A 23,824-nucleotide genomic window follows, 5' to 3' on the forward strand; every position below is an offset into this window, starting at 1 on the left:
CCGGACAGGGGCAATGACGAGACCCAAAGGTTAAGGGTACGGTCCTCTTGTGCATGGCCCTAGAGCCCGGTACATTGTACATTTGACAAGACAACTCCCCGCACTCGCGTCGAGGACGTGAAAGAAGGAGGCAGTTCTGACAGAGAAAGAGAAAGCGATGCAGCACAGCAAGGGTAGATGCAGAACGCAATGCTGGCGCAGCCGCGCGGTGCCGACGCAGGGCTTGGCTTCACGCACGAACGGTACTGACAAGAACGGTTCGACAGTCGACGTCGAGCAACGGGCAGTTCAGACATATCCCCTGGCAGAATCCGTACGGATAGGTGCCGGAGGTGGTGTAATGCGCTACTCGAGTCAAGGCAGCGTTTTCCACGTCTAATGAGACTCTGGAGTCTATCCGTAGAGCCCAGTCCTCTCTGGAACGGGCATCATGGCTGCAGTGTGACAGCTGAACGCTTTCCGAGAACGACTTAGTGACTCTGGGGCAGACATTCAAGCTAGTTGCCTCACTTTCACCACGATGAGATGAGAGAGAGAAGTTCATTTAAAGATTTCAGTTGCAAAACAGACGTTGTTCTTGGCTTGACTGAGGTCAAGAAATATTCCGCAAAATGTAACAAGAAGCACGGGAACTTGAAAGTATCTGCCCAGACCACCCAGTCTCTGGATCTCGCACCGTCGCATGCAATGGGCATATACCGGGGTTCAAACTTATGCATGTCTTTGTGCGTCCGCAGTTCTGGCAGGGCCTGGGGGGGCATAAGGTAAGTACATCCCCATCCATATTATGCCTCGGCAGTCCACAACAAGTCCAAGGCTCATGGGCGTGCGGCGTGCCAGCCTACCAGACCATGTCAGGTCACTTTTTCTCATGTATTCATTTATTTCATTTCTTCAACCAGATCGATGGGCGAGAGTTTGGGACACAGCCCATCGGTCTGCACGTGGCCTAGCCCCTGTCTTGCGGAGATCATTCAGAATTCGTTTGTCAAGGCGAAACGACGGAGAGGCGCATCCCAATGCCATTTCGTACCATATTACTCGCCCTGACCAGCCAGCACTCAAAGCAGTCTGCAGTATCCGTACATAACTGCGTGAGCCATGTCTTTTCCTGAGCTCCAGCTACCTCTCAAGGTGCCGACGCTAGTGAGAACGTGGATCTTCCGATGCAGAGGCCATCATTTCCGACGAGATTGATAAGGTCACCGCCTCTTTTATGTGAATGCACTGACGACATTTTCCTAGTAAATGTATGCTGTTTTCTTTGGTTTAATATCGTATCCATCTTTTCGTCTCCGTTTTCCCCATCCAGGGTCTTTTGAGAGCTAGCAGTTAGTACGGATAGTTACAACTCGCAACTTGCAGCTGTTCGCGTGGCGTCGTCCACCCACTTCGTGCCCGTATCAGAGAACTTCCAGCTGATAAAGTGGCTCTATGTGGCTCTCCACTGCGGACATGGGACTCCCGCTAGGCGTTCCCAGACGGGTTGACTATTGTCCCATTCTCGGAGACGTTTCAAATTCGCCTTGTCTTTGTGTGTGTGTGTGTGTGTGTGTGCTCGTCTTCGCTCCGCAGCCTCCGCAAGCTGGCGTTTTCCCGACGGGGCTATCCTTTCACCACGTGGAAAATGTCATTCGATTCAACGGGGAAGCCACTGGTCGACGGTTTCTCCCCTTCCACTACTCATCAACCGGCGCAGCCCTTTCCGTCAGCCCCGGCCGCTTGCCGCCCGGCCCCGTCACCGGTAGTATCGCGGATGGATGGTAGCGCCTCGTGTTTAGCAAGGAGCTCGCCCGTTCAAACCCGTTGAGGACGTGATGGGTGTTCCCTTTCGCCAGACCGATGAAGATAGTTTGATGTCTGACCCACCACCGGTCAACAAGTCGAATGAAGGCAAAGGGGGGGACGACCAGTCGTTCTCTTTACATCCCACAGCAACCTAATTATCGCTTGGCCCTTCGGGTTCGTCTCGAGAAGTCTCGACTCTTGATAGATTCGCGCAAGAGTGATGCGCTTGACTCATCATACCTGTCACCGGTTGATGCCGGCTCTGCTGAAGGCATCCATCCGTACGGAATAACGATTTGGGAGGGGGAAGCAATATTAGGTGACTATTTTGCCCATGTTCCATCCACCCTGGACCGGATCGACCGTGCACTGCCTGCCAAATGCTGCAATGGAAATCTCCAACGATCCAAACCACCACCCCCTTCCCCTTCCTTCACCCTCACCCTCACCCATCCCCCTCGCAAAGCTTGAGCCCGCAGCAAGTTAACCTCATTATGCTTTTTGACTTTTTCGGCGATCTCGCCGATGCCGCAAAGAAGACGGCAGCACGACGTCAGTTTGCCTGCCCCGAGAGCAAAAGAGCCATGGCGGCCAAGTGTCGACAAGAGCTCAATGCTGCGGTCCGGGTCGGGGCCCGTGGTTTTCCGCCTGCGTTGCTTCCTCGGGGACGACGATACTTTGTTGATTCGGTCTTGGCTGGAGATGTACTCCAAGATTTGTGACAGAGAGCCGCGGCTCGACATACCTGCTGCGCTGCGTTTCTCCGACGCTGTCTTCTCCGAGCGGATCCGACGTTTCTCTAAGCGCCAAATTCATACCAAGACTTTTTCTTCTATCAGGATCGACAATGGGCAGTGCTTCACGTGAGACGTAGGTCTCAGTGTGGCCCGGGTGCGTTTTTCGCTTTGACCTGAGCATGAACTCTGTGCCTCAGTGACATGACGATGCCCGCGAACTCATCTCTGCTGCACGTCAACGCTTTGATGTTATGACATATCTGCACTCCCAATGTCGCTTCGTCGTCTTGCAATTGATAGGCGCCGGTCTCGACAGAGGAGGTGAGGCGGAAGAAAGTCAGCTGTTCTCTCGGCATGTCGGACGAATTGCTTCTAGTCTTCGCCCGATGATGAGATCGAATGTTAGTGACTTCAAGCTACGACCGATATGTATGACCGGTGTGCCGTAAACGCCCAGAACCCGATGCCTTGTGTGATAACTTCAGTAAGCTCATATGCGAGGAAACCGTTCTTTTCCATATGTCCGAGCCAACCGGTGAAATTCAAGAAGCCTTCCAGAGTACAAGACCACTAAGCATTCAACGGCCGAGTGAAGATGGCAGGCCCTTGGGCCTATCCCCGGCCCCTGGGCAGTTTAAACTTTCGAGGGGACCAGTGGTGCGGGCGTCTTGCAAATCCTCTTGACCGCAAAGAGGACTCGATGAAGGCCCTACTCCACACCGGTCAAGCTGCGTCCAGGGGTTTGTGGCCCGCTAAAGACTGTCACGAGCGTGGCCCTGTCGGGGACGTAGGTTGTGAGATTGACCGCTGGACGAGTCAGGCGAGGGGAGGCCCTTGTTCTGACCTGCTGAAGAAGTTGACATCCCAGGCAGAGGTTTCTAGCTCGCTTCTAGCGCGTGGGAGGAGCGGGTTGAAGAACCAAAGACACGAAAGACCCGGTTACCTTACGTTACTGATGTGTTAGGGTAGCGAAATCCTGTAAAATCCTGTCCCCTAATCATAATCAACCCCATCCTGTGATGCAGATATCCTGCCGGCATCACACTACTGCACAATAGACAGGGCGGGATAGTCCAAAATAGCCGACGCTGCTATCAAAGTATCGAACCAAACTTTTTGATGATTTTGAAACATGCTCCCACTGGCACGCAGGGAGGCATTTTCACCCTCATACCGCGCTCTGCGATGGCCTCATCGGTGGCCTCCTCCTTTTCTTTTCGATAGCTCGGTGCTGATCCAGCGGTCAACTCCGGGGTGGGACACGAAGCAGCCGATCATTCGTTCTTCTCACGTTGGGCGGCCGGAGGGCGTACCCGTGCAGATACACCATCATGCTACTATTTTCAAATGGGTTGCGTGTGTGACGGTGTGTCCATTCTCTCTGCCTCTGGTGCCCTGCCTGAGCGTGGATTTCGCTTGATGGGTAGCGCCGTGGATCACGACCGGCGGTTCCGTCCCTTTGGTGCAGAGTTTTCTCTCTCCTCCTCTCTCTCAGCTGGCAGCTGGCGATGGCGTCCGTCATCTGGGTCAAGACTCGGAAGTGAGCAGGGAATCAGCGCCATTCGTCATCTCTTCCCTACAGAATACCCATTCATTCCCCCCTCGTAGAAACTCCACGACAGGGTCAAATCTCGCCTGCCGCCCCGGCAGCTATATTCAGGGCAGCAAAAAGTCCCAGCAGCCTGGCTCGTCTGGCATATGTGGCTGACGCCAGTACCGTTCTATCCCAGTGCTCCGAGCCGCTAGGCCAATCAACGCGTGATCCGCTGGGCTGTCTCGGGGGTTCCCAATGGCACGGTTCCGGAATCTGATTCGTAAAAGAATTGCAGGCTCTATTTCCGATATGGGCTCTTTTTTGCCCTGGGGGTGGAATGGGAGAGGGGCTCTCATCAAACACCATAGCCGGGCTCCATTCCTGTCCGGTCGCTGTACTCCGTAACGTGAAATGATTGAGGCGCGACGTTGGCTTCATCTTGCTGTTTTGCTGAAGGGGCAAAGCGGTCGAGCGAGAATGGGGGCGGTGACAGCAATGGAGATTTGACGTGGCCGATCGCGATGTGGATGTGCGTCAACACATCAGTCACCCCTTGACCCGCTGGCCTCGGGATGTGCAGTGCTGTTCGATGGGAGATATGCCACGAATGACTGAGGTATGCGGGAGATGTAGTCCAGACTCCACGAGCGCTAGAAACAAGTTTTCTTTCCCCAGGTCAACCTCCTTGCTACGCCAGCTGGGCTGGATCGTCAAAGTCTATGTTCTTTCCAAGAAGCTGGCCCGGGAGTTTCGTCCGTTCCTCGTTCGGGCCCATCCCGACGTCCTCCGTTCAAAAGACCGTGTGTTCGGAAGCAAATAAGCGGCGAGCTTGCGACTGTACAGAGTACGGATACTCGTACATCATCCCACCGCGCAGTGTGATAGAAAAGACGGCTTTGTGACTCGACCGAATTGCCGTCAACTGAGTCATTGCACAGCAAGCCCAGCCGGGAAAAAAAGAAACCATGTATGCGGGTTGATTACTTTCCCATCTCTCGCTTTCGCGCCGGCACGCTGGTTCGCCTGAACGGTTCGTCCCACCGCCCGCTGCCGTCCGCATCTGTCTGGTCTGCCACTGTGGGGAGAGCTATCTAGAAAGAGAAGAGTGTGTGTGACTCTATGATCATTAATGACACCGCCCGGCGGGAATATTGCCCCAGATGTGCCATTCTGCCGGCAGGATACATCATTCACACACCCTTGAACAGGCCGCTGAAACGCTGTCCTCGTACCGAACCTGCGAGAGAGGCGGACCTCTCCGATCTGTGCCTCGCCGCTGTCTCTGTTGATTGGTGAACTTGGTTATGCGCGAATATACATCGGGATCATATCGACCGACGCATCAAAGTTGATTGGTTTTGACCGGGTGCATTGCACCGAGATCGTCGTTTCGATCCTGTCGGTACCCAGGCGATGCAGACTGCAGCTTGCTGAAGAATGACAGGGGCTTAAGGGGTGGGTAAGGTAGGAGTACGAATCCTACCGTCCTCTGGCCTGGACTTTGAGGCCTTGACCGGTGATGCAGCAACGAGACCTCGCTAGACTTCTAACATGCCATAATATACCACTATCGGGCTCCGAGTATTGTCGAGGGTGTGCTTGAGGTCGCTCCAAAGGAAATGTATTCCCGTTCTAGATTGTTGAAGGATGCAGCCGCCCCGGCACGGCACAACTTCTCAGGTATCTCTATGTCTCCTCGGCCCAGGTCTTGTGATTGAAGCATTCGCGCACCACCCCGTTTGTGATCCACGGCAGTCGAACGGCACTCAATCTCTTCACGCCAGATCTCTCCACCGTATCCCTCGGCTGAAGGATCGACCCACGCTGCCTTACGTTCGGGTCGCAGCTCCATCCAAGGCAGATACAGCAATGATAGGCGGTATCTACACCACACTAGAGCAAGTTTACAACATGCGGGCAATACGCCTCCGCTTTCTAAGACTTTGGTGTACATAGCTCAAAGTCCCTGAAGATCTCTCAACTCCACAGCCAGATGGATGGGGGCCCGAAGCTTGAAAATAGAGTAGTGATGCCCAACGTCTTTGGGCTGAGGAGGAGACGTGAATCAGAAGGTTGGGGACGGCGAGATTGAAAGACCCATCTTGGAGGCGAACTCCCTTTGTCTGATTGCAAGAGCAATACGGGGTCTCTGGAACCATGGGCATAAGATGGAAGTCTCCTATCCTGTGGAGGCTATGCTGTTTGACATGTTCCATCTTTGTCTGAAGATCGGGTCAAGGGATGGGTAGCTCTCACAGCCTAAGCTCTTGAATGTGCATGCGATATAAGTTGGACTGTGTAGCTATCTTTGTGCATGTGCCGCTTCTTGCATTCGACCTCTTTCCCGATGAAACGAAATGGGTGAGTTCGGTCCCTCATCGACCTGACAGGTGACTGTTGGAGAGGTTGGGTTGCGATGTCTCCGGGCCGATGCCTAGGCTGCCGTTTTCGGCTTCGTCGCGATTCGTATGAAGTCTTGGCCGATTAAGAGGTGATTACTCCGTACGGACAGATCGATACATCTGAGAAGTTAGTTTGCCTTTCTCGGTCTCGTGCGTATTGTGTGATCTGGATCGTGAGTTTGGGTTTTGCAAAAAGGGGCTCCCGGTGCGCTCGCCGAACCGGCGAGGACGCCGACATGAACCAAACGAGATGACAATCACAAGACCTGTCCCAACTGAACATGGAACCTAAAATCCGGGATACCTAATTTGTTAATACGATGGTGTGCGATAGAATCGACCATTGCAACCCTCCCGCCGGAAGCAAATATCGGCAGTATTCTAAGCCTCATTTATCGGCCTCAACTCCGGCGGACTGGCAGCCATTCTCAAGTCCCGTTCATCCTGGCTTCGATATTCCCATCCCAGACGATTCAGTGCATGCCGATAAAGAGTCTGGTGTCACGGCACACCATATTGAGCAACCGTTATCTCTAGACTCAAGAGAAGGTCTATTTGAAAGCTTACCGTTGGAAACCAACTCCGAAGATTCGTCAGAATGCATGCAGCCCTCGGCCGCGGGTTTCAAGATCACGAAATTCAGGTTGAGGCCTGTCGTGTCCTCAACTAGATAGAGAGCACATCGCTCTTCGCATATAGTCCCATGTCGAGCTTTCCGAAGCGTCCCGTCTAGCAACCGTTCGCTTGCATAAGCCCATCGTGAAGCCCCGCAAAGAAAGACGTGCAGAAACTCAATACCGGAGACAGCGCTAAAGAGGAAGACATAGGACAGTCAGACGCGGGTCTTGACGAAACGGATTCCTTTTGCTTAAGACCTCAAGACTGCACAACATGACCGAGTCCTTCTGTCTAGCTCCCGTTGGCAGATCGTTTAAGCCGGTTGAATCTTAATTCCACAGCCGCCAGACCTAGGAGGCCAGACACGGGAGGGCATAAGTCAACCGTGTTTCTGTCTTCCCCCTCATTCAAAATGAGTCATCTTGACTAGAGCTACGAAATTTCCCGACGCCGAAGTCCATCCCGAGTATGACCACGCATTCGGTGTCAATACTCATGTAAAGCTGGGCGATCCGTCACGGATGCTATCAAGCCATTTCATCCAATCTGGATAGTCGTTCGAGAAGTCCTCTTGCGCGTCCCTCGTTGGCTCGAGACTCTCACAGCGACAGTGCATACAAACCCCTTGCACGAGAACTTGCTCTTGACGTGATAAAGACAATGTGCTCAATAACCCCGAGACTGGGATCCATACGCCGCCTGATGATGACCTTAGATACCAAGGAAAATTGATCCTGTTCGATCAATAGGTGCAAGCCGAAGCCAAGGTCCGCGGCTATGGCCAGGGCAAAAAATGCGTATTATAGTGATGGACCCTTGAACGAGACACTGGCGGACATATACCATCGCTTGAGGAGTTTAAGCGTGATACCAGCCTTTCTTTCTCCCAGATCAGCGATGTGCTAGACAATTAGCAACCCCGTAGTCTGCTGGCTTATGTCACAAAGACTCGCATCGGCCTACCTAGCTGAGAAGTGCTTCGCAATTCCTTCAATAGGGCTTGTTCATGCACGCAATTGGCAAAACCTATTCTTCATCTTGTCTATACGGATGTCTCGAGGTTCTGCGCGAGCTACTACGCTCTCGTAACTAAACTTGGCAACGCGTTATTGTTCTGGCTAAAGGACTTTGTTTTCCTAAAAGAAAACACATAACAAAACCGGCAGAATTTGTATTACTGTAATGGAGAAGTCGATCAAATTATTTTGGCTCCGTGGATACGAGGCTCTCAAGACTTGATAATTGTCATCATGCTGCAGCCCTATGGTTCTTCGTCGTTTTGCTGAAACCCGCCCAACACATCTAGCCCATGCCATATGATCAGCATCTGATTCATCTGTTCCATATGATAACCGAGTTTCACCGACTTAGATCCATTGCAGGAGACCAAAAGGCGTAATTGAAGAGCGTAGAGACCTGGCCTAGGTACGTAGTGCTGCCGATCCTTGACATGAAGACAGTGATCTAAGATGCGGTTGGACTATGGCCCGTCAACAGAACATGTAAGGCACTTGTAGGGTGCGCTGAGTTGGTCTCTGGTTTTGGCTTTGTCTATAGAGCTAGGAAGAAACCGCGAGAAACCGTCTCGACTATTACGTAGTTTGTTCTTCCCAAGATCGGGTTCTGATTTTTTGAGCCATAGCCAACGCAGCTTTGGCATGGCCTCATCTACCAGACGCGGCCATAACTTGAGCAGCATGTTCCTCAATTAGAGTTCATACAGCCTCTTAGACATATACATGGCTCCGTTGAGAGGGTTGTGGTAGTAAGGGGATGTTTCTTTGAATCCCTCTGAAGCATACAGTCTAATCGCAGCGTGCATCTTGGTCATGGTGTCGAGCAGAGCCTCGTCGTAACCTTGCTCCTCCGCGCGCCGCAGTACCTCACGGACCAAAAGTCTGGCCACTTGGTTGCCTCTCGCCTCCGGGTAAACGAACAATCGTTTGATTTCGCAGTATCGAGCGTGGGGTCGACGGTTCAGGAGATAACGTGACTCGAGACGTAGAGGTCGCATCGCAATGCACCCGAGGATATTTCTGCTTATCGAGTCTACGGCAAGAAGTAGTGCGCCGGATGGAGGTGAGTATTTTCCAGGCAGATCGTTGAGCTCTTCGGCATAATTTTGGAAAGAGATATCTTCGTCCAGCCATTCTGTGTACGCTTCAAAGCATTTCCTGGCGGCAGTCATATCAGCTGCGCCTGCCGCTTGTCGAAGAATAACCGGCATCGGTACATCTTGGATGGCAGAATTCTGCATCATGGCTGGAGGATCTGATATCTTTTGGTAATTAAAGGCAGACAGTGTTGACTGATGATAGGTGTTGACTTTAGAATCAATGACTCAAAGGGTTTGGCGACCCTTTTGTCCTGTCAAGCAAGGCTTATCTTAAGGATGCCTATTGTGTAAAGACGACCAAATCGTAGTGGGCCTGGGCATATGCATTGCCGATGCGAGCCGCTAGAACGATCTAGACAGCTCTGACATTGGCTGACGGCCCATGTTACAGGAAAGCGGAATGCTGCTTTGGTTATGCGGAACATACATGTACGCTGAACGACTTTCAGTCCGACATCGGTCCTCCAGGCAGGGAATTGGCCAAGGCTTCCCAAGCGCTGCGGCTCATCTACGTGATGCCCACCTGTTGTCAATCCAATACTAGGACTGGATCAACTAGAAACTTCTTGCGAATAGAAAGGATGTAGTGAAATTTTGGAGAAACTAGTGATTCAAACACAACGCAATATTACGAGGCGAGTGAAACAATTGTGGACGCTATCAAGTGTGCTGAGTGGAACAAAATATTCCGGTACCTAGGTTATCAACGTTGTCGTCATTACGATAGATGATAGGCGAGTTGAGTGCATGTTATGACAACAATCTTGGCTAGCTATCTTTAGATATTTCACATGGCCATGGTTTTAGTAGCGACTTTAAAAATGCTTGCGAACTATTAGTCCCCATGATATTCGCTCCTGTCTCGCCACCCATGATATGTATGAACATTGACTTGCAGCCATGTTTATACGAATTTCTAGACAGTATTAATAGCACTTGTTTATAAATTGCACCATATTGTCTATAGATTCTGTGGAACAAGCGTCAAATCTGGGCAACCAGCCTTTCTCCATCGCTCAGAGGTCAGGTGGCAGTGGCTCAGTCTGAGGACAGGCTAACATCTTTTTTTGAGCTTCTTTCGGCGACATCGCGATAACAAGTTTTTGAGTTTCGAACAGAGCTTAAACATTCGATCAAACGAATCGAATTTTCCCTACATGGTTGATGGCTAGTCGCTTTTGAGTTTCCGTATAGATGACGTGCCTATCAGGCAGCAAAGTCTGGTGAGTGGGTAGGTTACCTTTAGATGAAAACCTGACAGGCTGTGAATCACTTGATTTATCAACTAGATCCAAATATCACAAGGTTACAATCTCAGAAATGGTGCCTTCTTCATAATACCAATATCACTGTAAGACCTTCCTCGAACCATTGATGTTCTGAGAAGGGCCCTACTCACGCCTTCTGGCTTAAATGCAACCGAAAGGTCGGCCCTGCTAACGTATATATATACCAAGAGCATTATATCATAACACCAGTTCCAAGATTGAACTCAGTAGTTGAAGAGAGCCGTGATATGTAAACTGATTTCCGAGGTGGTCTGAGGTTGCTGCGCTTGATGGCCCAGATAGTACCAAAGCAGGTTCGACATATGGGACGGACAATTTGGCCTCAGAATAGATCCACGAGAGACGGCAAAGGCCACAATTCAAGCATCAAGTACTATCGATATTATGAATAAGGTCTTCATGAGCTCGGCCGAAGCCCTCGGACGTCGGTAGAGTGAGTGTGAAGGAGATGTAAAGACGGAGTCTAGATCCACCCGGTCGGCTGTGAGACAGTACCGAGATCTACGTTATGTTGTCAATAGCGCCCGCGTCTCGGGCCCGGCCGAGCTGCGAGTAAACCAATCTCCACTTAGTATTGCCCCTCCTCTAGGGTGACTTTGGCCCTCAAGCCCTCCAAGATGGCGAAGAGATCACTCAAAACCTTCATAGACTTAATGCTACCTCACATTAGGCTTCTAAAAATACTTCAAAAACATACAAGAAGCAAACAACTCGTGAAAGAACGAGGCGTCTTCCGTGAGCCTTCTACGTCAGTTGATGCCGTTGAGGGTGCTGGTGAACATCCGTACCGTACGGAGCGGAGGATCCATTGACCTCCGGAAGGCCGACGGACTTTTCGCTTGCGATGCCGGCGTCCCGGATGACACACAAACTTGCTGCAACCCGCTCCGCACGGCTTACGCAGTCCGGTTAGTGTCTCTCAAGCCAGCCAGTCAAACCAGTACCGCCCGCCGCCCCATTCAGCCCTACACGAAAGCTTGTCGCGCGGGAAAGAAAGCTTGAGGCCAATTGTGCCACCGCGACGCGAGATGAACTCGTTAGTCTGGAGCCCGTTAGCTGGGAGGCATGGTCATCGGCCGCGCGCGGCTTACCTTCTAATGCCGAGCGCGGCGCACTGGAACGAGACGAGGGGTGGTTTTGGTTTGCTTACTACGCAAAAGACTGCATGCTCAGCGTCTCGCAGTGGCGCCGCCGCTAAGTATCTAAGTGTGTAAGACGGATACTTGAGGAGGACAATGTATGTCGAGGTAACTTGCCGGCCCTGGAATGTTGAACGATGCGGTTGGTCACAATGTTTGTCTGGCTTTCTTTGTTCAACTGTCGAACAGTATATAACTGTCTCGGTCCCAGACATCGTCTCAACTTTTCTAAACCCTCAAGTCAGTATTTAAGCAGCGTATTACCAACTTTGTCTTCTTCATCAAACAGTCTCAGAGGTCGAGTCCATCAATCACACCCATACACAATGCACGCAGCCCTCGTCAACACCTGGGGCTCACCCCCGACCTACACAACCGTCCCGGACCTCCCAGAACCATCCCCAACACAAATCCGCCTCCGCGTCCTCGCAACAGGCGTCCACCGCCTCGTCCTCTCTCGCGCCTCGGGTAGACACTACACCGCTTCCACACTTCCTCACCTCCCCGGCGCAGACGGCGTAGGCGAGGACCCGACCACCGGCCAGCGCTACTTCTTCGCCGCCCTCGCGACGGGCACCTTTGCTGAATTCGTCAACGTCGAGCGAGCCGCTGCATCACCGCTCCCAGAGGGCGCTGACGCTGCTGTCGTCGCTGCTTACATGAATCCCGTCATGAGTAGCTGGATGGCGCTGTCTGCGCGTGCGGCGCCGCAGCAGAAGGGCTTCTCTGTCGCGATTCTGGGGGTGACGAGTGCTAGCGGGCGCGTGGCTGTTGATGTTGCTCGTGCCAAGGGCGCGGGACGGATTGTCGGTATTGCGAGAAATGCTGCTGCCATGGAGGAGATTCCGATTGACGAGCGGATCGTTCTGAATGGTGAGGAGACGGACTGGTCGAAGCTAGGCGAGGTGGATGTTGTGCTGGATTACGTCTATGGAAGCCCTGTGGTGGAACTTCTCAAGGCCTTGCCCAAGTCGGAGAGGGAGGTGCAGTATGTACACATTGGCTCCGTGTCTGGCGACGGGGACATTACTCTCCCTGGAGCCATCTTGCGAGGGAAGAGGGTCGCGCTCCGTGGTGCTGGGCCGGGCAGCTGGCTCATGAGGGAGTATGCGAGCGAGCTTGGTGGAATGGTTGGTGTGACTGCTGGGTTGAAGGGCAAGGAAGTCAAGGTGATTGCAATGAAGGATGTTGAGAAGGGATGGAGCGAGGCGGGACTGGGCAAGACGCGTGTTGTTTTTGTGAGCGATGATCTTGTGAAGTCATCTTGATCGTTGACGAACTATGAGCACCGAGATGGAGTTTAAGATACCTTACTTAGATTGTCAAGTTGATATCTCTATGTTAGCCAAGATATTCAATACGCGTCACAAATCTGGGCAATTCTCATCGCAGTCGGTGCAGCTTAGATTCACTATCTAGACAACTACCTTCTCTGCCAGCTACACAAAACCAAGCCCAATCATGCTACATCTTTCGTCAGAACACAAGCAGGTAATGCCATTGAAGAGGACAACTCACAAGTGAACCACGGCGAACCTACAGCCGCCGCAACAGCCTGCGCCACAAGTTTCTGGATCTGCACGCCGGGGTGGTAGTCGTTGAACCACAAGCAACTCACGCCATCAGCATTGTAGCACGTGGCGTCGGGAGCGCCGTAAGCAGTCGGGTTGTTGATGGCCTTGTCGAACGCGGGCGTGGTATCGACAACCCAAGACGTGATGCCGGAGTTCTTGGCCTTGAAGGCGGCGAGGTTGCTGGTGATGAGGTCGTTGTACTGCTTGATGGCAGCGGCGAGCTGGGCGTTGGAGTCGGCGCCGTTGGCGAGCATGAGGGGAGTCTTCTGGGTTGCTGTGAAGATGAGGTTGTTAGTTTGGTATGTGATCTCTGCGATTGGTGCTTTGTATGACCAGCCATGTCGGACTTTCTGGTCATCCTCCCGAATAAAGGGGACAGGGAAAGGGGACGAAACTCACGCGGAACACCAAGCAACACAAACTTCCTCACCCCGGCATCATACAAGATCTGCAACTGATCAAAATACCGCCCCAAAACCTGAACCAACAATGTCTCCCGATTCGAAAGCCAAAACGCGTTTCCCACATCGTTGACGCCCATCCACACACCGACCAGGGTATTATCCGCCGTCCACGGCGCCCAGCTCGGCTTGGACGCCAGACTGCGCGAGAACTCGGCCACCTGGTCGATGAAGCTGAGAACCGTGGTGGCGTAGGGCGCGATAAGGCTCGCATCCGTGGTGGCGCCGCCGTAGGCTAGGTTGTAGGAGTAGGTCATGGAGGCGTTGAACTGGGTGACCATGAAGCCGACCCAGTCGAGGCCGCCTGATGCGGTCCAGCCGGGTAGGTCTGGGTTGCCGAGGGGGTTTTGGGGGTTGGGTTTTGTGGAGTTGATGTTGAAGCCTGTCTGGGAGTAGGAGTCTCCGCTGTTTGCCTTGGTGAGCTTCGTTTCTCTTGCCGTGGAATATGCATGCGGTGTGACTTACAAGGTGATGAAATACTTTGGCCCGGATGGAGACGGGACGGAGGTGGCCGTTGACGTCGGGGCGCGGGAGGAAGAGGTGGAGCGGACGGAGGTGGTGGTTGTCACGGCGCGGGTGGTCGAGGCCGGGACGCTGGTGGCTTTGGTCGAGGAGACGGCCGGCGCCGTTCCGGGAACACATTGGTCTACAGCCAGTCAACTTTAGGTGTCCAGCATTCTCTGCTCTCCCAACGTGGGGTTTACTCACAATACCAAGCATTCTGGGAGGAGCAATACGCCCCAGAAGCGCAGCTGGTTGAGCCGGTCCATCCTGTACCGCCGCATTGTCCCCAGACGGGAGCTTGCGCGTTGGCGGTGAGGGCTAAGCCGGCGGCGACGAGGACGGATGCCGTGATGCGAGCCATTGTCGTTGTGGATTGTGATTCCAGAGGGAACAGACCAACCTAGAAAAGCCAAGAACTCAAGGGACGGGCAACAAGGTAGGTCGTCTTTATATAGACGCGAAATTTACTTCTTCTCTCGTGGTTGCTACATCACCCCATCCCGCTTTCAGTGTCTCTGGTGGGAACCTCCATCCGTGAACCCAGTCCAAACCGGGAAGTTGGTCGAGCGGTGCTTCCGAAGCCACGAGCTCTCAAAGACTCGTCTGAATCCGAGGGGGTTCCCTACAGTCATTGGCGGGAAAAGGATCGACGGCATCTAGGGGACCCCTCCCCTCTGTCCCCGTTCGTGCGGAGATTCATCTCGTACCTGGGAAGAAACAGCAAACTCGCAGGACCCAGGTCCGCGGTTCGCTTTGGTAAACAACCAGACTATACGAGCAAAGTGTCAAACATTGAAAGAAGGAGGGGGGGAAAGCTTGAGAAGCACACCTTGACAAGCGTGACAAGATGAAAGTGGATCATGGTGGGCCGGCAGGCCGGGTGGTAGCGTGGTTGCTGATGCGGGGACGCGGAGGGAGGGCATCCCCGACCCAAAAGAGGCAACGGGTGGGCTCCACATTGGATGTCACGGCCGGATGAGCGGGATCTTCTTGGAGGCTGGGGTTCGGACGGTCGTCTTGTCAGGTTTCTAGCCCGAATGTTTAAATTGCAATATGTGGGTTCGTAAAGCTTAAGAGTTCTGGGGATGAAATGTTTTGATTCTTGATTCACCTTGGTGGGCTATTCCCGCTCCGTTTCTTAACACTCATTACCTGCTCATCTCAAAAGTGAGTGTGAAGAACGCCTTGTGTAGAATAGATAGACTTCATAATTGAGAACGGGAAACACTCAACACGACTTCAAGATGGGGGGAACGCCAAGGTCAAGAACACAAGTCTTTCAAGTGACTTTAACTGACAGCTATAGATATTCGTAGGGACAGTGGTATATCTCAAAAATCAAATAACCAAACCAAACATGAAGCAAAAACAAACGACTTGGACAGGGCAAGTCACCGACCAAAAATCCAGTAGATCCCAACCCCAAATTCTTTTCCCATCCAACATCGAAAAAGCCTTCCTTCCCGCCCAATACACCAAATCATACAAACAAATACAAAAAGATATCATGGCTAAAACAGACTTGACAAAGGAACACACAATTTTTCCCCAACCGCGTCATCAAATCCATCCATCCACCGACACCGAAGCTGAAATGCAACACAAAAGCAAAAGCAAAAGCAAACGTGAAATGTAGCGCAGACATGATGGTACATAACATATGCTCAGAGGAGGTATCGTAAGAAGATTTCACAGCCCTTCTTGGTTCCCCTCTCGCTCTCGGGTCTAGCCCGTAGAATATAGTATCTGCATTTTATGCCTTGTTCTTCTCCTTGACGTAGCCATCGGCGACTTCAAGACACACTAGAATCAACAGGTTAGTCAAAGATTACCAGAAGATAGGTAGAATGGGAGAGAGACTCACACTTTGCAACGCTCGCGCTGCCCAGAATCTTCATCACAGAAACATCCCGCTCAATCACCTTCCAAAACCATCCCCTCACCTCCACAGCAACAAGCGAGTCCATACCCAGCTCGCCAACGCTGTGCTCTCCCTTGACACTACCCTCGCCCTGTCCGAGTACAACTTCAAGGTACCGCGCAAAGCCCTCAGTCAGCACGGCCGCGACCTCTTCGGCACCGCCCTCGACGGCCTTGATCTTCTCCTTGAGACTCTGCTTGCCCTGGCCCTCACCCTCGGCACCCTCATCGTCATCTTCAAAGGTGAAGTGCGAGAAGCGCGGGTCAATCTGCCAGTGCAACTTATCCTCGCGGTTGGCGTTGTACCGGCTGAGACCAGTCGTAATGTCGTAGATCTGGCCATCGAGGGGGCGGCCCGCGACAATTGCCTCGAGGAACATGTGGTGAATATCGCGCTCCGAGATGGGCGGGTAGCCGTCCTTCTCGAGGAACGCGTAGATGTCGGTGCGCTCGCGGTGGAGCAGACCAAGGCCGTAAATGACACCAATGTTAAGGACCGAACCTGCCAGGCCGCGGATGCGACGGTTGGCGGCGAGACCGTTCATGTACATGTTGGCAGCGGCGTAGTTGGATTGTCCGCCGTGGCCACCAGGTGCCGCGAACGACGAAGTCATGATGAAGAACTCCATGTCAGCCTCGCAGAAGATTTCATCGAGGTTGCTCGAGCCAACAGTCTTGGGACGCATGACCCTGTTCCAGGTCTCTACATCCATCTGCGCGAACACGCGATCGTCGAGAACCATGGCGCCATTGATGACACCAGCAACAGGTGGCATCTCCTGCGCCAGCCTCTGCTTGAACGCCCGCACGCTCTCGATGCTGGTGACGTCGAGCCTCTCGATGCGCACCTCGCACCCCTTGGCGCTGAGGTCGTCGATCCACTGAGGCTGCATATTGGGGTTGCGGCTGGCGAGGACGATGTGGCGCGCGCCGTGCTCGAAGAAGAGATTGCACAGACTCTGACCCATGTCGCGCGTCAAGCCGACGAGGACGTAGGTCTTGTACGGGCGAAGGAGCTGCGTGCCAAAGAGGGGCTTGGCGATGTGCTGCACCTCGCGCTCGGCGCGCCAGTCGAGGATCTGGAAGGGCTTGCTGCTGCCGGTGTGGTCGAGGAGTTGGGGTACGGAGATGGATTCCAGAGCCGGGAAGCTGAAGCGGCCGTTCATGCTTCTGACGTTGGTGATTGCCTTTCCGATGGCTGTCTCCCAGAGATGCTCAATGTCCATGGAGTCACCAAGGGCGACGACGTGCTCAGAGGTCAGGAGAGAGAAGCGAGAGTGGTACTCGCAGTTCTCGGGAAGGCAGTCGAGGATGGTCTCGGAAAGCTCGCTGCCCTCGGGGAGGAAGTCGATCACGGAAGCACCATCGGCAGGGAAGAGTGCCTTGAGCTCGCGGTTGCTGGCATAAGGGTGAATGTAGCGTTGACCATAGGACTTGCGCTTTGATCCCGTGGTGGTGCAGGCAATAACGTTCGCACCCTTTGCCTCAAAGACCTCCTTCATACACTCCAAGAGAGCGGCATCGGGCTCCAGGAGAAGCACAGTCTGCTCCATCATGTCTTCGGCGACGGACAAGGCCACGAGATATCTCAGGACGAGACCCAGGAGGAGCTTGGGCTCAATGTTGCTACTGCTGAGCTGGAAGACGCAAGAGTTGGGAACGGTGACGTAGGACGAGTTCGACTTGGTCATGGCAAGGCACAGCTCGCCTGATGTGACCTCCTTGCCAATGCAGACATGAGAGGCGTACTTGAGTCCAAAGTTGATGACCTCAACTGAGCTGTACTTGACTTGAATGACGCTCTGGTCAGGAATTGCCACGGCGTCATCGATGTCGGTCTCCTCGACAATGTTGGCAGTGTAGACGGCCGAGCCATCGCCAGACTGAGCAGGGACAACCTCGACGCATTGCTTCAAAGTGTTGACCTCGTCAGCCACAAGTCGGCGAGGGCAGTTGACACGGTCATTGCCTTCCTTCCAGGGAAGAAGACGAGGGATGAGCCTCTTGCCATGCTCCATAAAGATCTCGTTCTCGTGAGACCACAGCAACTTGCCGTCCTGAGCAGCACTGCGCAGCGTCTTCATGCTGAGACGGAGGAAGGTCTCGGCGACAAGATCGCTCGAATCACGGCGGGAGTCGAGATCAAGCATCTGGAGCTTCAGACTGGGAATCTCGGCAAGCATGGAGCGACAGAAGCCAAAAGTAGCCGCGTGCTCAGGGTTGCCGGCGCGCGAGTTCATGGTGACCCAGAGAACTACCTTCTCAGGCGCCATCAAGGCCCGGAAGAGATCGAGACGCTCAGGCGTCATGGAGCTCATCATGGGCTCATCCAAATCCGCGAGGAAGATGACGGAGCTGATCTCGTTGAAGATGGCAGGCTGGAGAGAGTCCAAGTCGGCGATGATGTCGATGCTGCTGCATAACGGGTCCAGCTTCTGATGCACCTCGTCAGACAGGTCGGCCGTGTTCTCCTGGGCACCGATGATGAGGGTGTGGCCCATAACCTTGGGAACAGAGCTGTTGAGGGGGCTGAGAGCAGCCTGCTTGATGTCCGACTCGGCCTGTCTGACGATGAGAGAGAAGTCAGGAGCGAAGAATTGCTCGGCGTTCTTGGAGACGCGCGCAAAGCCGCACTCGTCGAGAAGGTCAGGCCACTCGGGAGGAGTAAGCGGCAGATCAGCCTGTCTCCTCACGCCAAAGGCACGACGGAGTCTGTCACGAAGGGGGCTCATCGACTCGTGGATGAGAATGAGGAAACCACCAGGCTTCATGAGGCTCTGAACCTGCTTGAGCTTGGCACGCTGCTCAGCGCCCTTGACAATCGAAGTCGTCAGGACGACCATGTCAAACGGCTGGAGAGACGAGTTGTCTTCGTTGTCAAGGATCTTGGTGTGCTCAGTGTCAATCTTCTTCTTGATCGCGTCAGACGAGACCCTCGCCATGAGGTCCGGCTCAGTGTCGTTGCCCAACGTGTAGGAAACGAATGAGCCCTTGAAGCCGTCAATGACATGCTTCGTGAGCGCAGTCTCGGGGTCAGTCAAACCAAGCACTCGCATGCGAGGGTATCGGTGAGCGAGCTGGGAGACGACGCGGCTGACATGGGAGCGGAAGCGATGAAGCTGCTTGGCTTCCTGGATGATGGTCGAGAGCATTGCAGGGAGCACATCGGGGATGTTCTCACCGAGCAGCCGGATGAAGCTGAGGGCGTGGTGGAAGGGGGACTGCAGGATGTAGGCATCTAGTGTCTCGGCAGTGTCCTGTTGCCAGGGGCTGGGAGTAGCCTCCGACGGTCGAGCCTTGGGAGGCGACATGGGAGTGGCCGGCGGGGTGAAGAAGACGGGCGAAGACGAGAGGTCCTTGAGCGAGTCGTCGTGGATGTAGAAGCGCGCGACTCTCTCGCAGGCCTCGAGCAATATGCGCTCCGTAGCAACGTCCTCTTGGCTAAGGTCGGCAGCAATGATCTCGTACTCAGGATCCAGATCGCACACGGTGGTGAGGTAGAGTTCCTTGTCATCCTCAGGCTTAGAGTTGGCAAAGGAAGCGACCATGAGGCCCTCAACCTGAATCTCCATCTCGCCATCGGGGTTGTAGATGCTCATGTCACCCACAAACTTGGTCGTCGCGGTCTTAGTGCGAGGAATCTCCTGGGTGATGACCGAGTCGACAACGAGGGATGCGTTGTCCGCAGGCTTGCCATCGCAGAGAGCGAGGTTGAACCGAATCTTCTCGATGCTCCTGGGGAGGAAAGAAGTCCAAAGAGACTTGTCACCGGGCGAAGCCACGGCGGCAAACACGGAGTGGAAGCAGCTGTCCAGGGTGGCAGGGCTGACGCCGAGTCCGGTAGTGTCGGTGTTGTGGAACTTCTGAAGCGTAGCCGAGCAGAAGTTGTATCTGCGGTCAATACTCTGCAGAGCGCGGAAGGGGCCAGTGTAATCCAAGCCAATGTCCAACATCATCTGATAGAAGGAGTCGGTGTCGGCAGGAAGCGTCTCAGCCATGGAGGGATCGCGTGTTGGAAGAGCATCTTCTGATGGCTCGCCGAGGTAGATGCGCAGATTGCCAGTGAAGTTCTTCTGCATAGGAGTGACGCCATCGGCGTAGCATGATGTGATGGTGAAGACACCCTCGATAATCTTGCCAGCTAAGCGGCCCTTAGTGGAAGGGGGCGCGATGCTCAACGACACCAAGATTTCGACACCGTAAGTGTTAGCCTCCAGGGAGATACCGCTCATGAACTCAAGATCCGTGAGCTCAACAACTGAAGCCTCACGGCCATTGAGAACAGCCTTTGTGGCATCCAGTGCAAGTACGCAGTAGGCAGAGGCAGGAAGCAGAGCCTGGCCTTGGAATTTGTGGTGCTGGATCCAAGGGACAGTCTCAAGCTTAAGGATGTTGCGCCATCTCAGCTCAAACTCCGTGTCATCGCGAGTACGAACACCGAGAAGCTCATGGGGTCCCTTCTCGCGGAACTGGTACTGGTGGGCGATGCGGGACTCGCGGAAGTGCATTTGGCTGTGGTCCCACGGGTAAGAAGGCAAATCCATCCTCGAAGACGAGAGACCAGGCTGAGAAGACTGTGCGACAAGAAGCTTCCAATCGATGGCGTCGGTGCCAAAGTAGTTCCAGGTGAAGCCCAGGAACTCGGCAAAGGCGTGTCTGTCATCCTTCTTGCGGTCAAGCAGGCCCGCATACGACAGAGCTCCACCAGTGGAAGCTTTGACGGTCTGCTGGACGGGACCCTTGAGCGCGGGGTGAGGACCAACCTCGACGGCACTGGCAAAGGGACCCTGGGAGCTGAGAGCAAGATCAATGGCCTCGTAGAAGGAGACGGCCTTGACCATGTTGTCCTTCCAGTAAGGGCCCTTGAGCTCCTCGATGCTTGGCTCTGTGCCATCAGCATACACACTGGAGATCCAGACGGTCGAGTTGCGCTGTCTCGGCTCAATGCCGCAACCAGCCAAGTCTTCCATGTACTGAGCTGCCGGTCTCTCCATGTGAGCAGAGTGGTAAGCAGTGTCGACGACGAGAAGACGAGCAAACTTCTTCTCCTCGGTCAACTCAGCCTGGAGCGCCTTGACCGTGTCAATATCTCCAGAAAGAGTGACACTGGTCGGTGCATTGCTAGCAGCGACCCAGATACGATCCTTGATGTCGTCCCGAGCGCAGAGAGCCGACGCCTCAGCGCGGGTCATACCAACAGCCATCATCATGCCCCTCTGGCCATCCTTGCCGCCGGCAAGGTGAGCAGACATACCCCTGTAGTATGAGATGAGCATGGCATCGCGGGCGCTAAGCACGCCGGCGGCATAGGCAGCGCCGATCTCACCGGATGAGTGACCGACGACGGTGTGGAAGGAGACATTGATGCTGCCGAGGAGGTCGATGAGGGCAATCTGCACCGCAGTGCAGAGAGGCTGGGAAAGAGCGGCAATGTTGATGCGGGAGGCATCCTCCTGATGGATGAGCTCCTCAATGAGGGACCACGTGGGCGGGTGGGGGCAAGCCTTGAGAACCTTCTCGAGGTTCTCAATGGTGTTCCTGTAGACGCTGCTTGAGTGAAAGAGCTTGCGGCCCATGCCGGACCACTGCGCTCCCTGACCAGTGAAAATACCGAGAATCTTGACTTCGCCGCCGTCGAGCTTGGCGCGAACACCAAGCTCAGGATTGGAAGAAGACCCGGCCTTGGAGAGAAGGTTGTCGAGGGCGGCAATGACTCCATCGCGGGAGTCCGCGCTGATGGCGGTGCGGTAGGTCAGGGCCGAACGATGGGCGTACAGGTTGTAAGCGACCTCATCGGCCGACTTGTCAGTCGATACCATGAAGTCACGAAGGGCCTGGGTCACAGCAACCAGAGACTTCTGTGACTTGGCAGAGATGACTAGAGGAAGGCCGACAGCGGGGGCTTCGGCATCATAGGGTGTGGTGGTGAGCGGCGAGACTGGTGCCTCCAGTGCCGGAGCGAAGTGCTTCGCGACTTCATCGTGGATGCTAGGCTCGTACTTCTCGAGGATGGCATGAGAGTTGGTGCCGCCGAAGCCGAAGGAGTTGACGCTTCCTCGGAGGGGCTGGCCAGTCGGGGCCTGGGGCCAAGGGACGACATCGACAGGGATGCGGAGGTGTCCGTAGAACGGCTTCACGCTAGGGTTGAGGGTGTTGAGATGCAGGTTGGGTGGAATGCAGTTGTTGATCATGGAGTGGGCCACTTTAAGTAGACCAGCTAGACCCGCGGCGCCTTCCGTGTGGCCGATGACCGTCTTGATGGATCCGACTACAAGCTTCGTATCGTCACTCTCGGCAGTAGTCTTGGCCTCGTTGCCGAAGAATGCCGTTGAAATGGCCTCAGCCTCCCTGGGATCTCCAGCCTGGGTTCCAGTTCCGTGGGCCTCGAAGTATTGGGGTCTATCACTGGGATTTTGAGAGTCCAGACCGGATCTACGGTACGTGTCCCGAATCAACTCGGCTTGAGCGAGGGGGCTGGGCATGGTGATACCCTGAGTGCGTCCGTCCGAGTTCACACCAGTCTCTCTCACGATGCTGATGATGGAGTCACCGTCTCTCAAAGCCTGAGACAGTGGCTTGATGAACAGAGCCGCGAAGCCTTCACCGCGGGCGTATCCGTCTGCACTCACATCCCACATCTTTGATGTGCCTGTAGGGCTGAGCATGTGCAAACTGGCTTCGCTGATGAATTGCTCGGGGGTGATCATCAGGTTGGCGCCGGCCACACAGGCCATCTCGCACTCACCGGACCGGAGACTCAACACGGCCTGGTGTAGAGCGACGAGACTTGATGAGCATGCTGTGTCAATGGTCATTGAGGGACCGCGGAAGTTGAAGAAGTATGAGATTCGGTTAGAGAGAATAGCTCGTGAGTTGCCTGTGGCGAAGTATTGATTCGATGTAATGTCGTCTCTTTGGCATAATGAGTCGTAGTCTGCTGTCATGAGCCCTGCGTATACGGCAACCTTCTTGCCAGCGTACTTCTCGAGTGTATATCCGGCCGATTCCAAGGCTTCGTAGACGACTTCGAGGATAATGCGTTGTTGAGGGTCGATAGCCTCAGCCTCCTTGGGTGTGATGTTGAAGAATCCTGCATCCCATACACGGTGATCTTCCTCGAGAAAGTAGCCCTGTGTTGCGTTGGTTGCTCCATGGTATTCGCCGTCTGGGTGGTAGAAACCTTGGGCGTTAAACCGGTTGCTCGGGACCTCTTGTGATAATTGTCTGGGGTTTGTGAGAAGATCCCAGAGTTTTGTTGTTGATGTTACGTCGCCAGCGAATCGACAACCTGTGCCAACAATGGCGATAGGCTCTGACTGGGGTTTCTTGTAGGTAGACATTGCTGTCAGGGGTATTTCTAGGATAATTAGGTATTATGGGGGGGTTGGAGAGAGAAAAGAGAAGAGTATAAAACTCCGTGTAAGTCGTCGACACGTGGGCTGAATTGTCCGATGCGTGAAGGTGGAGGTAAGAGGTATAACAATAGGGAAGAATGGGAAGGGCTGTGGTGATCGAGAGGAAAGACATCATACTGGACGGTGTGATATGAAGGGATATATAGACAATCAGTTGATGGCAGCAACAATATCAAACCTCGCGATGGTTCCTCCCTGGCGGACAGTGTCGATTACATGACGCCTGTGCCCCCATGTCAAAAAAGTAAGGGGGCAAACCGCCTTACTCCGCCTAGACCCAAGCACCCAGAAACCCAAGACCCAAGATCCCAGATCCCCCACGGTACG

At 54.0% G+C, this 23,824-nt stretch overlaps 2 protein-coding genes across 2 annotated transcripts; both read right to left on the reverse strand.

Annotated features, from left to right (window-relative positions):
• Window positions 1–11,150: 11,150 nt before the first annotated feature.
• On the reverse strand, window positions 11,151–14,674 carry HER10_EVM0007434 (fungal cellulose binding domain-containing protein; the record flags this gene model as incomplete). The annotated part of the gene is made up of 5 exons (XM_035476989.1): window positions 14,367–14,674; window positions 14,124–14,304; window positions 13,597–14,063; window positions 13,142–13,471; window positions 11,151–11,155 (listed from the first exon to the last, which is right to left on the reverse strand). Exons 1-5 carry the CDS (start codon window positions 14,521–14,523, stop codon window positions 11,151–11,153), a joined length of 1,140 nt encoding a protein of 379 aa, XP_035334115.1. The 5' UTR covers window positions 14,524–14,674.
• Window positions 14,675–15,411: 737 nt separating this feature from the next.
• On the reverse strand, window positions 15,412–23,816 carry HER10_EVM0002828 (beta-ketoacyl synthase domain-containing protein). Its single transcript, XM_035472522.1, has 2 exons — window positions 16,027–23,816; window positions 15,412–15,965 (listed from the first exon to the last, which is right to left on the reverse strand). The coding sequence occupies exons 1-2, from the start codon at window positions 23,420–23,422 to the stop codon at window positions 15,916–15,918; spliced, it is 7,446 nt and encodes a 2,481-aa protein (XP_035333815.1). The 5' UTR covers window positions 23,423–23,816; the 3' UTR covers window positions 15,412–15,915.
• Between the last annotated feature and the right edge of the window lie 8 nt (window positions 23,817–23,824).

Source organism: Colletotrichum scovillei (genome assembly GCF_011075155.1).
Source record: "Colletotrichum scovillei strain TJNH1 chromosome Unknown Contig00005, whole genome shotgun sequence".
NCBI lineage: Eukaryota > Fungi > Ascomycota > Sordariomycetes > Glomerellales > Glomerellaceae > Colletotrichum > Colletotrichum scovillei.

Bases quoted from the DNA above. Each gene is read 5' to 3' on its own strand.
- HER10_EVM0002828 (XM_035472522.1), bottom strand. From the start codon at position 23,422: ATGTCTACCTACAAGAAACCCCAGTCAGAGCCTATCGCCATTGTTGGC. The intron at 15,966-16,026 runs GTGAGTCTCTCT...TGTTGATTCTAG, and splicing joins CAGCGCGAGCGTTGCAAAGT to TGTGTCTTGAAGTCGCCGAT.